The sequence below is a fragment of the Lutra lutra genome, chromosome 4 (genome assembly GCF_902655055.1).
Source record: "Lutra lutra chromosome 4, mLutLut1.2, whole genome shotgun sequence".
Taxonomy (NCBI): domain Eukaryota; kingdom Metazoa; phylum Chordata; class Mammalia; order Carnivora; family Mustelidae; genus Lutra; species Lutra lutra.
The window spans coordinates 37,547,304-37,559,949 of NC_062281.1; the positions used below are offsets into that span (position 1 = coordinate 37,547,304).

Genomic DNA, 12,646 nt, shown 5'->3' on the forward strand with positions numbered 1-12,646 from the left:
GCTTGAAGAACTCCTTTCAGCATTTCTTTCAAGGCAGACCTAGTGGTGATAAATTCCCACAGCTTGTGTCTGTTGGGCAAGTCTTTATAACTCTGGCTGGCAGTTTGTTTTTTGATACTTTGAATATGTCATTCCACTCTCTCCTGGTCTGTAGGGCCTTTTTTTGCTGAGAAATCTGCTGATAGCTTCATGGGGGGTCCTCTGTAAATTACACTCTGGTTTTTACCCCCAGCTGCCTTTAGGATCCTGATTTTCGGTAGTTTCCTTGTAACCCGTCTGGGAGAAGGTATTTCCACATTGAGGATATAGGTTATCTATGAACTTTGTGAATTTGGATGTTCAATTCTTTCTCCAGATTTAGGTGAGCTTTCAATTATTATTTTTTTTAATTTCTGCCCCCTTCTTGTCTTCTGGATCGTGGATTATTTCAAAATTTCTATCCTCTAAGTCATTTATGCTGTCTTCCATCTGCTCTATTCTACTGCAGAGGCTATTGTATTCTTCATTTCATTCACTGAATTCAACCCCAGAATTTGGTTCTTTTTTTTTTTTTTTAAGATTTTATTTATTTATTTGACAGAGAGAGAGATCGATCACAAGTACACAGAGAAGCAGGCAGAGAGAGAGGGGGAAGCAGGCTCCCTGCTGAGCAGAGAGCCTGATTTGGGGCTTGATCCCAGGACCCTGAGATCATGACCTGAGCCGAAGACAGAGGCTTTAACCCACTGAGCCACCCAGGCGCCCCCAGAATTTGGTTCTTTTGTTTTTTCTCTCTCTGATAAATCATTTTGTTTGGAACGCCTGGGTGGCTGAGACAGTTGAGCATCTGACTCTTGGTTTCAACTTGGGTCATGATCTCAGGGTCTTGGGATCAAGCCCTGCTTTGGGCTCCCTTGTCAGTGAGGAGTCTGCTTCGCCCTGCCCTCTGCTCCCTCACCCCTGCTTATGCACGTTCTCTAAATCATTTTTTACAGAAGTTATTGTATGTATTTTCCTTCCTAATATCATTGTTTTCTTAGTAGCTAGTTGTGTTCTTCAAAACAGTTATTCTGAATTCTTCATCAGCTAGATTTGCAATATTGTGTGTCTTTAAGCTGAATTGAATTATTGAGATCTTTTGGGGTGAAAGTTTTGATTTTCGTGTTTGTGGTTTTGCATTGCTGTTTTCCCATTTCGAGTAGCAGACGGCTCCGGAGACTTTACTGATTACCTTCTGACGGGAGTGCTGCTCGCTGGCCCTTGACTTTTCAGCCACTCCACTCTTCTTGCTCCCTCTAGTGGCAGAATTCTTAAAACTTTATCTTTTCTTAGAACTCACCAGGCTGGCTGCTCAACACGTTTTCCGGAAGGTGGTGCTATAGCTCCAAGGCTCTAGTTGGCGATTCCTCCCTTGCCCACAGACCCTGGTCTGTTTTTCTGAGAACACTCTGATCACCAGACCTGTTCCCACTGCCCCATCAGGAGCATGCACGGGCACCCAGCCACATAGTGGGAGTTGCTGTGAGTTTAGCACTCGGGGCTGTGGGGGTGCCTGTGGACCCAGTGGGGCAATGTGGTTGGGAGATCCTTGAGTGGGATACTTCCAGAGGTATATGGGCAGACTTCCTGCTGAAGTCTTGAAGCAGTTTGCAGCAATTGCATTCTTTTAATGCCCTTTGATATTCTTATCTGCTTCCTTCCCTTCACTTCCCTTACCCTCACAGTCAAGGAGGTCCCACTGCAGTACCCTGGCTGCTGCTGGAGACAAACGGATTTCTCCCGCCATGACCCACACAACAGGCACTCACTGCTTTGCACCTCTGAAGGAGAGGTCTGCCACTGCCAGACGGCTTGTGCAGCTAGGTGCTGGGTATGTAACTGTGGACAAAAGAGAAGGTTTCCTTTTAAGGTTTCTGAAGTTTACTAAAACTTTGCTTTGCCTGAAGACTAGAGTCACAGATTTTCATTAATGAACAAAGAACAGTTAAAAAGAAAAATGTCAGAGCTTGAAAATTATCATTTACCCACAGTAATTCTTAAAAATTCTGTAATTCTGAAAGATCTGATAATGAATATGAAAAGAGAATTGACACTAACAACTACAGGAATAAACGACAGTACACTGATACAGACCTGAATGTTTTAAGAAATGCCTTTACTTTGACCAAGTTAACAAAGGAATTTTCAATAAGATAAGATCTCTTCACTTCATGGGAATACATATGGTCATGCTTAAAGGAGGAGGAAAAGGGACATTTAAACTTGGGGGAAAATGTGGAGATGACAAAATGCAGGCTTAGTCTGCTTTTATACAGTAGTGGTTTTGTTATTATTTACATAAGCAATATATTTAATTTAAAATCTAGTAAAAAGTAGAAATTTTTGCCAATTTTTATTCTGAATGTTTCCATGTTAAGAAAAAAATAAGTTCCTCTTAAAGCTCTTGAATTAATAATCACTATTAATCATTTATTATAAGACTTAAGTGTTGCATTTCACTCTAGCTTACTGTAATACACAACTAGTACAAAAGGGATTTATATATGTATATCATACCAGGAAATAAAGGTAATATAATAATCACTGTTAATGATTTTTAAAGAAATACATTTCTATCACACTTTAGAGGAATCCTTCATAGTCCAAAGAAATGTAATTCAACTCAAATTTTCAATAAGTGAGTAATTAAAAGAAAATGTGTACTATAAATTAAAATGTACTTTAAACAAGTTCTAAATATAATTATTAAATATAAAGATGTTAGCTCTTGGTATGTAAGAAAATATTTACAACTGATAAAAAGCATATTGTAGAATATACATGTTCTATGTATAAAAATAAGTAAAATACTTTATACTCCAGATCAAAGGATCTTTTCTAAACCAGGTTTCATCCATGCAACTCTATTACAATACCATCCCACTAGCATTACTGGAACACACACATGCATGGAAGAAATCTAACAATAGTCTTGACTTAAAGCTCATAGTTCCTTTTTAGGGCCTGTACATCTTCTAAAGTAAAATGCTTGTTAGGTGTGTCTGAGAGGTCATCAAAGAGCTGTTCAATTTGCTCCTTTTGGCCCTTGCTAATTAGTGTCAACATCATCTGGAAGAAAGAGAAAAACTTATTAGCTTAATTAAGAAAAAAATGAACATTTTTGAGTTACAGAAACCCTGGAAGAAAATCAGTTATTATCAAGTTATTTTGCACTTACCTTGAACCTCTCTGCTTTACACAGATATAAAAGATGCTGATACACCAATGAGGGATCTTTACCAATAAGATTATTTTTCAGAGACTGAATAAGGAGGAGGAATGTATCCCCTTCAAGTTTGTTACTCAACAACACTGGCAAATCTTTCGGTTCAGTGATGGTTAAAAGGTGTGCACAGGCTTCTTTATCGTTCCGCATACTGATAGCGTTTATAACCTGACCAAACTCATAGGCGTTGTTAGGCTTGGTGATGGGTAGTTTTTCATAGAATTCTGGTGGCCCATTGGTTGTGTCCCCGTTCTCAGAGACAGGGCAGTCAGTGGAGAGCGCCTCCGAGGTCCTTCCAGGCTCCTCTTCCAGGCCTTCACTCACCTTCATGAGGGAAAAAATGAAACCGTGACGTAATAGCCACAGCACACATCCCAAGATGCATTTATTAAAATGGGAAGGAGCTGGAAAACACTAGTAAGCTATACTTTAGTCAAATTCTAAGTGAAGGGGCGCCTGGGTGGCTCAGTGGGTTAAGCCGCTGCCTTCGGCTCAGGTCATGATCTCAGGGTCCTGGGATCGAGGCCCGCATCGGGCTCTCTGCTCAGCAGGGAGCCTGCTTCCCTCTCTCTCTCTCTCTCTCTGCCTGCCTCTCCGTCTACTTGTGATCTCTCTCTGTCAAATAAATAAATGAAATCTTTAAAAAAAAAAAAAATTCTAAGTGAAAAGTGTGTAATTTATAATAGTAAAATCTCATTTTAGGAAAAAGTTTTAAATATCCATTCATGAAAGTATTTTAAAAATTTTTTTATAGTTTTCCATGAAAGAAGACCCATAACAACTTTATCTTTTTCATGATAAATTTTACACTTACTTATTTTCTTACATTTAACAGAGACATGAACTTAAGACTTTTTTCTTTCCTCCTTAGAGGGAAAATATTTCTGGTTTCTCTCACTTTTTAGCTTTTACTCTATAATGGAAACATAAGGTGATAAATGGGATGATATCAGCATTCATGAGTACACAAGAATTCAGGAACAGACTTTTTTTGGGTGGAGTGTACGCGTGCACATATACATGGCGGGGAGGAGAGGAGCAGAGGGACAAAGATTCCTAAGCAAGCTCCACAATGGGCTCAGAGGCTGACGCAGGGCTTGATCTCACAACCCTAAGATCATGACCTGAGCCAAAATCAAGAGGCAGACACTTAACCCACTGAGTCACCCAGGTGCCCCATGAGCTGACATTCTTCAACAAAGGCAAAGCAAAAAGCTAGAGCACAAGAAACTGAGTTTGATTCAGGAGTGACTGTCCAAGACCTCTGATGAGGCCAGTCTTGTTTCCGAGTGCTAACAAGGCCTAAATCAATCTAAAAATCCCTATGGGGTATGGCAAGGCCACTGAAATTTTCATCAGTCCTATTGGGATTCTCCAGGTCTACCCTGAAGCAAAGTTCAATGGCTACAGGCCCCCAGAGCAATCTGGGTGGAAAACCATGCAAACTATAGGCCAGAGTAGGGGGGCAGGCAGAGAAAGGAGGAAGTGCAGTAATGTAGAATCCCAATACCCTCCATGAACCCAAGCTGGGAAATACAACGGCTAATTATGGCAACGGAAAATTCTGTCTCTGTAACTGGTTAAAATTTCTTCATTGGAGATTAGAATAAAAGCAAAACTAAAGACATTTTTGTTGAACTCCTAGGAATCTGACTTTAGAATCCAATATAAAATCCCCGGAAGAGTACTTTCAAAGATTATCAAATACCTCTTGAATCTCAATTTTCCTTCGCTCCTTTTCTTTGTTGAATGATGTTGTATTGTCCTTAATGTTAAGGAATCTGGTTACTTCTTCCAGTTCCATCTTTGCCTCAACAATACTTGAATCTAGTAGAAGAACTTTATTGAGGTCGTTTAAACTTTTCTGATAATCCTGAAAGGAGGAAGGCAGAAAAAATAATTTTCATTATGGAGCATAGATGAGCTCAAGTGGGAGTGAGAATGATTAAGCTGAGTAGCACAGAACATGTGCAGGGGTTCCCTTTAGTACCCTGATGATAACGTCAGGCCCACACAGCAGTCTTGAACTAAAATATTAACACCCATAACAGAACATCCTTCAGAGAAGAGCGAGCACAGAATCTGGAGCTGGAAGACTCAAGTTCAATTTGGGGTCACCACAACCTTCACAGTCCTTGGTGTACAACAGGCATGTGTTGTCTGCTGAGTGAGTGAATGTCAAGAATGAAGATCCTCAGGTTAGCAACTACTAATTAAGAAACCGGAACAAGGGGCGCCTGGGTGGCTCAGTGGGTTAAAGCCTCTGCCTTCGGCTCAGGTCATGATCCCAGGGTCCTGGGATCGAGCCCCACATCAGGCTCTCTGCTCAGCAGGGAGCCTGCTTCCCTTCCTCTCTCTGCCTGCCTCTCTGCCTACCTGTGATCTCTGTCTGTCAAATAAATAAATAAAATCTTAAAAAAAAAAAAGAAAGAAACTGGAACAAAATCCTACTTAATCTTTGAGTTTCAGTTTTCTCATCTTTAAGGATAACAAAAGCTGGGGCGCCTGGGCGGCTCAGTGGGTTAAAGCCTCTGCTTTCGGCTCGGGTCATGGTCTCAGGGTCCTGGGATCGAGTCCCGCTTCGGGCTCTCTGCTCAGCAGGGAGCCTGCTTCCTCCTCTCCTCTCTCTCTCTGCCTGCCTCTCTGCCTACTTGTGATCTGTCAAATAAATAAAATTAAAAAAAAAGGATAACAAAAGCTTATCTACTCTAGTTTTCACAAGGCTTGTACCAAGGATAAATGAATTAATAAGGAAAACTTTAAACCTATGTAAAGGGCTGCCCAGATGTCACTTGTCACATAATACTCTGCACCGTCAAACCCTCAAAGTTGTGTGCCGTTCCAGCGGCTGGCAGCAACATTTGTTCTTCCAGAGAGTCAGACAATACATTGGGAAGGCTGACAGAAAAGAAAAGGAAATCTAACCTTAACAAAACATAGCAAAGAATCTGGTAGTAGAGACAGATACCACAAAATCACAGTCTGATGTGACAGGCCATTCTAAAATTACAGACTAGACCAGTGTTTTGATGAAACCAAAATTAATTCTGTAAGGAGGCAAAGAATTCAGTGATGTGTAACCTCCCTAAGTATTTACGACCCACAGATTAAGAGCACGCACTGGAGGCCGAGGCACGGGTAAGACAGGCGAGTGCTTATGGGGCATTCCTGGGGCGCTCGCTGTCAGGCCGCATCCCTCCCCCCTCCACCCAGCAGGACACGAAAGCAAAAGTGACTTGTTTAAACAGATAAATGTAAATCTGCTCTCATTCAGTAAAAAAGGTAAATTATTTACAAACCATAGTCCATTACATTCTATTAGTCACAAACCACATACCTCTGTGCCACAACAGTGCAGCTGGAACCGACTACAGAAAAACTAACACTGTATTTCCAGCCAAGGTGTTCATCCTGGGAACCATACTGGAAGGCAAGGAAGAGGGGCAGCAGGGCAAGCTGAGGTTGTAGTAACTACTCTTACCATTCTCTGCATTTAGTATTAGTTTACCCCCAATAGCCCTATACATACTAACTGCTATCCCCATTTTAAAGATAAGGAAACTGAGGCACAGAGAATCCTTGGGATGATCACGGCAGCAATGCCCAACAAGTGAATGAGAACACAGCTGTGGAATCCCAAAGAGAAGCCTGAAAACAGATTTGTACGCTATGGCCTTGGAAATGGAAGAAGTCCCACATCACAGGGGACTTTCAACTTAACTCACATTTTTGTTTTGTATTTAAGAAAAATCTGTGCCAAAAGAGCGATTTGTCTGGAGGAGACTTAAGAAAACATGAAATGACACTTTGCTAAGAGTTACAACAGGGGCAAGTAAATGTAAAGAGAGAACGAGAGAGAAGAGTGAGGAGTCCCTCTGCCAGATCCCAAGAATGGTCAGGCAGCTACGGCCCCTGTGGAAGCTTCTGTCTTAGGAAGGGAAACAATTTTTTTAAAACGTAAACAAATGAATAAAGTATGGACTACCACTAATGCAATTAAGAAAGCCAAGGTTTTCCATGGATCCTAATGAGGGGGAAGGAGTCTCCTTTTGATACACTTGTCAGGGAACACAAGCCCTGGAGAGAGACAGCCATGCAGCAGAGGGAAGAGCAGAGCCTAACACAGGGCAAGTGTGACTCCGGCAAAAAGAAGGAAAAGTTGAAGTCGCTAATTACCTCATTAGGCCTTAAAGAAAAAAAGTATAATCCCACATGTTTATGTTAATATATACTACTAACAGGTATACTTCAACTGTAGTAACAATTCCATTACTGTCTGCTAGTCTGGGCCTTACAGCACAGCCCAGTTAATGGGTGCAAATTCCCTAAGGCGACACCAGGGGCTCTTCGCCGCCGCGAGCCACAGTCTAGCACAGGAGCGGCACTGGAGAAAGAAAGTCTGAGACAAATACCACCGGACTTGACTCACATGCGAAGCTTACGAAACAAAACAAATGAACACAGGGGAGAAAGAAGGGGCGAACCAAGAAACAGACTCTTAACTACAGAGAACTCCATCCGGGAGGGGAGGTGGGGCAGGGGGCTGAGGCGGGTGCCGGCTGGGATGAGTGCTGAGTCACCGAAGTCTCTACCCGAAGCGACTAGTGCACTGTATGGTAACTGGAATTGAAACAAAAATTTGGAAGAAAATACAGATTTTAAGTGAAAGCCCTGCGATTTTCAAAGCTGCACACAGTTAAAGTCATCTAGAAAACGAAAGATCTACGAAAGCGGGCGCTGGGCTGGGAACTAGCGGCAGGGCCCCCGGAGCCTCTGCGCCAGCTCCTCGCTACAGACACACGAAGCGGATCCGGCCGCGAGTCCTGATGCATTTTACAGGCATCTGTCGCCTTTGAGGATCCTGAAAATATACTTGCTCGGCACCTAACTTCAATGACAGGATATATAAATGAAGCTACAAGAACTTAAACCAGAAAAACCAACTGCCGGCCTCAGAACCTAGTGGGATAGGATTACTCCAATTTGGGATTATCTTTCTGCATAATACAATTTCTAGAATTCATGCCAAAGGATAGAAGGTGTTTCATTAGGTACGCCTTCTGCCTTTACGTCAGGGAAACATGTTCCAAGCACCAAGCAGCCAGTATGAGGGAAACATGTTTTCAGTCTGGACACACCCACGAGTCGCCACACAAATCTACCCTCACGGGCTGGAATCCACACAACTCCGAAAAAGCGGAGGAAATTTTGAAGCAGCCTCTCTTACTTCAGGGTGCCACACACCAGCGAAGAAACCTTTACCTGAGGTTTAGGAAGGAGCGTGTTGCTAAGAGAAGGTGGGGCACAGGGGTCAGGTCACAAGGGGAGCCAGGGGGCTGCTGGGTGGACAGTAAAGGCCCCCACGCGCAGGGAAGGTGGCTCGGCCAGCCCCGCGCGCACGGAGGCTCCCGTGCTCAGGACCCGATTACGCGTGTTCACTCGGCTCTGGATCTGCGTCCTTTACAACATCCCTGAGAACACGCCGGGCAGGGGGAAGGGGAGGGGGGCAGCAGCGCAAGGGCAGCTGGACCACCACCTCAGTGGAGCTAGGATCTAGGAAACAGAAAAGCCTGGGCCCTGGATGTGCACAGCTTGGACTCATCAGCTATATTACACAGAAACAGGGCTGTCCTCTCCCAGCAAAACCCAGGTTTTACAGAAGATATTTTTAGGTATTTCCCTGTCAGTGATGGGCATGGAACTGAAAGCATTCTCTCAAACTCGGTAAGATTAAACTGAACTATCCCTCTCCCTCCTCCTCAACACCCCCATTATTGCACTGCACCACTCAATCCCCAAGCCAGGAAGCAGGGAGGTACCCTCTTTGCTCCTTCCCCGGGACATGTTACTCTCAGGTGTTTACCTTCAAACACCTTTGATTTAGCCCCTCACTTTCTGCTACGGGCTAATCTGTGTCCCCCTAAAAATTCCTCTGCTGGGAGGCTTCACCCACAGCACTTCAGAATGTGCCACATTCTGAAGAGACAGATTCTTTGAAGAAGTAATCAAGTAATCAAGTTACCATCAGGTCGTCAGGGTGGACCCTAATCCAGCAGGACTAGTGTCCTTACTAGAAGAGGAAACTGGCAGACAGACGTGTACAGAGAGACGACAAAGTGAAGACCCGGGGAGGAGACAGCCATCCACAAGCCAAGGACAGGGGCCTAGAATGCATCCTTCCCTCACAGCCCTCAGAAAGAGCCATCCTGGCTGACAACTTAATCTTAAAATTAAGAACTCTAAGAACCGTAAGAAAACACATTTCTGTCGCTTAAGCCACGATGTGTGTGGTACTTTTTGTTATGGAAGTTCCGGGCAAACTAATACTCTTCTCTCTTCCCTTGGCTATTTGTTACCTTCCTTCAGGCAGCTGCTTCTTACCTTGGCCGCTTCTAACCAACCTCCCTACTCCATGCTGGGCCCCCAGTGATCCAGCTTTGGCTTTGCGGCCCAATCTGACTCTTTATGCCCCCCTGGCCCTCAGGGGTTCCCACCACCTTCAGCATCAAGCCTGTCCACCACAGCAAGGCCTCCCAGGCCCTTCATGATCTGACCATCTCGCCCCATCCCCATTCCCACCTGCACCTGGCCTCTCGCTGTACCAGTTCATGTACAACTTCGTAAAAAATGTGGGCAGGAATAATCACAGCACCTTTATTCTTAACAGCCCCAGAATGGAAACATCTAAAAGTAATTAACTGGTAAATATGTGTAAAAAAAAAATTGTGGTATATTTGGTAATAAAACTCAGTAATAAAAAGAAACAATTCCTGATACAGAGTATAGATAACTCAAATGCTATGCTGAGTTTAAAAAAAAAAAAAAGGCCAAAGAATACAGTACATTCTATACGATTATACTGTTACTGTCAAAAAGAAGCAAAACTAATCTACAGTGATAGAAACTAGATGAATGGCTACCGGGGGGTGGGCGTGGAAGGAGGGAAATAAAGGAAAATGGGCACAGGGAGCTTTCTGGAAAGAAGTGAATGGTATTTACCTTGACTGGAGTAGTGGCTACATGGGGACACATACATTATTCAAAAATCAAAAACTAAATTAAGAAAATTCTACTTACAACTGTATCAAAAAAGAATAAAATATCTCAGAATAAATTTAACCAAAAAGGCGAAAGATTTCTACATACTATATATGGTGAAAACTGTAAGACACTGATAAAAGAAACCAAAGATGACAGAAATTAATGGGAAGACAGTTCATGCTCATGATGGAAAAATTAATACTGTTAAAATGTTTATACTACATGAAGCATCTACAAATTCAATGCAATCCCTATTCAAAATTCCAATGGCCATTTTCACAGAAATAAAACAATCCTAAAACTTATATGAACCTGGTAATACCCCAAGTAGCCAAGCAATCTTGAAAAGGAACAAATCTGGAGGCATCACAATTCCTGGTTTCAAGCTATATTACAAAACTATAGTAATCTAAACAGTATAGTACGGCATAAAAACAGAGATCAATAAAACAGAATAGAGAGCCCAGAAATAAACCCATGCATATGTGGTCAATTAATTTATGACAAAGGGATCAAGAATTCTCACTGGGGAAAGGACAGTCTTCAATAAGTGGTGTTGGGAAAACTGGACCACTCTCTTATACTGTACAGAAACAGCAACACAAAATGGGTTAAATCTGAACATAAGACTTAAAACCATAAAAGTCCTAGAAGAAAACATAGGCAATAAATCTCCTTGACACTGGTCTTGGGTTTTGGATTTGACACCAAAAGCAAAAGTAACAAAATCAACAACAAGTCGGACACACCAAACTAAAAAGCTTCTGCACAGCGAAGGAAACCAACAACAAAATGAAAAAACTACCAAGTAGGAGAAAATATTTACAAATCACATATCTGATAAGTGGTTAATATCCAAAATACACAAACAACTCCTACAACTCAGTATCAAAAAAAGAATCTGGTTAGTAAAAGAGCAGAGGAACCGAACAGCTATTTCTCCAAAGATGACACACAGATGGGCAACACGTACATGAAAAGATGCTCAACATCACTGACCATCAGGGAACTGCAAATCAAAGCCACAATGAGGTATCACCTCACACCTGTCAGAATGGCTAAACTCAACAAAAAAGAAACAACAGGTGTTACTGAGGATGTGGAGAAAGGGGAACCCTTGTGCACTAGTGGGAATGTATGTTGGTGTGGTTATTACAGAGAACAGCATGGAGGCTCCTCAAAAAACGAAAAATAGAACTACCATCTGATCCAGCAATCCCAGCTCGGGGTATTTATCTGAAGGAAACGAAAATACTAAATCGAAAAGATCCCAGCACTCCCATGGTCACTGCAGCAATATTTACAACAGCCAAGACGTGGAAACCACCTAAGTGCCCATCAATAAATGAACGGATAAAGAAAATGCAGTGTACCTACACAATGGAGGATTATTCAGTTAAACAAAAGGAAATCCTACCATTTGCAACAACACGGATGGATCCTGAGGGCATATGCTAAGTGAAATAAGTCAAACAGAGAAAGGCAATTACCGTATGACTTCACTTGTACAAGAAATATAGGGAAAAAACAGAAAACAAAAACAAAACTGAATTCACAGATACAAAGAAACTGGTCATTGTCAGAGGCAAGGCAGGGGGTGCGAAGTGGGTGAAATGGGTTCAAAGGTACAAACCTCCCGTTAAAATATAAGTCATGGGGACATACAATAATGTACTGCACAGTGACAACAGTTAACAAGAGTTAATAACAACAGTACTGTAAATGAAAGTTGCTACAAGAGAAGAACTTTATAAGTACTCATTACAAGAAAAAACAATGGTAATGATGTGTGCGGGTGAGCTGCTAACCAGACTTACTGTGGTGAGCATTTTGCAAATCGATCACTACTCTGTATACCCAAACAAATACCATGCTACACGTCAATAATAACTCAATTTAAAAAAATCTCTGATAGGTTTACAACATGTGAACTGCACTGTATTAGACCCTAAAAAAAATGGTTTTAAAGAAATACCATAATTTCAAGAAATGCCAGAGCCCCCTATGTTCTAATTTTTCCTTGTGATGTCAATTTCTATAAACATGAACATTCATTCAAATAGTTCCACACAGAAGAATCAGCCTAAGTAAAAGTGTAATTATACAATACTTCCTCTGGAAATAAGGATGTGGTTCTCTTAGAGAAGGACATCACTCTACAGTCACTGATGACCAGCCAGTTGAAGGCCCAAATCACCATGAGCCTCCCAATCTCCGCTTTGTCTCTACCAACTTCCACTGTCAATCAATCTTCCATTCCAACGCCTTCCTCCGACCCCCACAGACAACCCCAAACCTTTGGTGGAAGAACCAGTGACACCGCTGGTTGCCTTCAGTGATTCAATTTTCCTGTCCCTTTAA

General features: G+C 42.2%; 1 protein-coding gene across 2 annotated transcripts in view; it reads right to left on the reverse strand.

Annotated features, from left to right (window-relative positions):
• Positions 1 to 2,107: 2,107 nt before the first annotated feature.
• SPAG1 (sperm associated antigen 1) overlaps positions 2,108 to 12,646 on the reverse strand; it is a 70,596-nt gene continuing 60,057 nt past the window's right edge. For both annotated transcript variants that reach the window (XM_047728569.1, XM_047728568.1), the window contains exons 17-19: positions 4,953 to 5,117; positions 3,197 to 3,568; positions 2,108 to 3,087 (exon numbers count right to left, since the gene is read on the reverse strand). In XM_047728569.1, the coding sequence (XP_047584525.1) occupies positions 2,956 to 3,087; positions 3,197 to 3,568; positions 4,953 to 5,117 (669 nt within the window). In that variant the 3' untranslated portion in view covers positions 2,108 to 2,955. The remainder of the gene's footprint in view (positions 3,088 to 3,196; positions 3,569 to 4,952; positions 5,118 to 12,646) is intronic.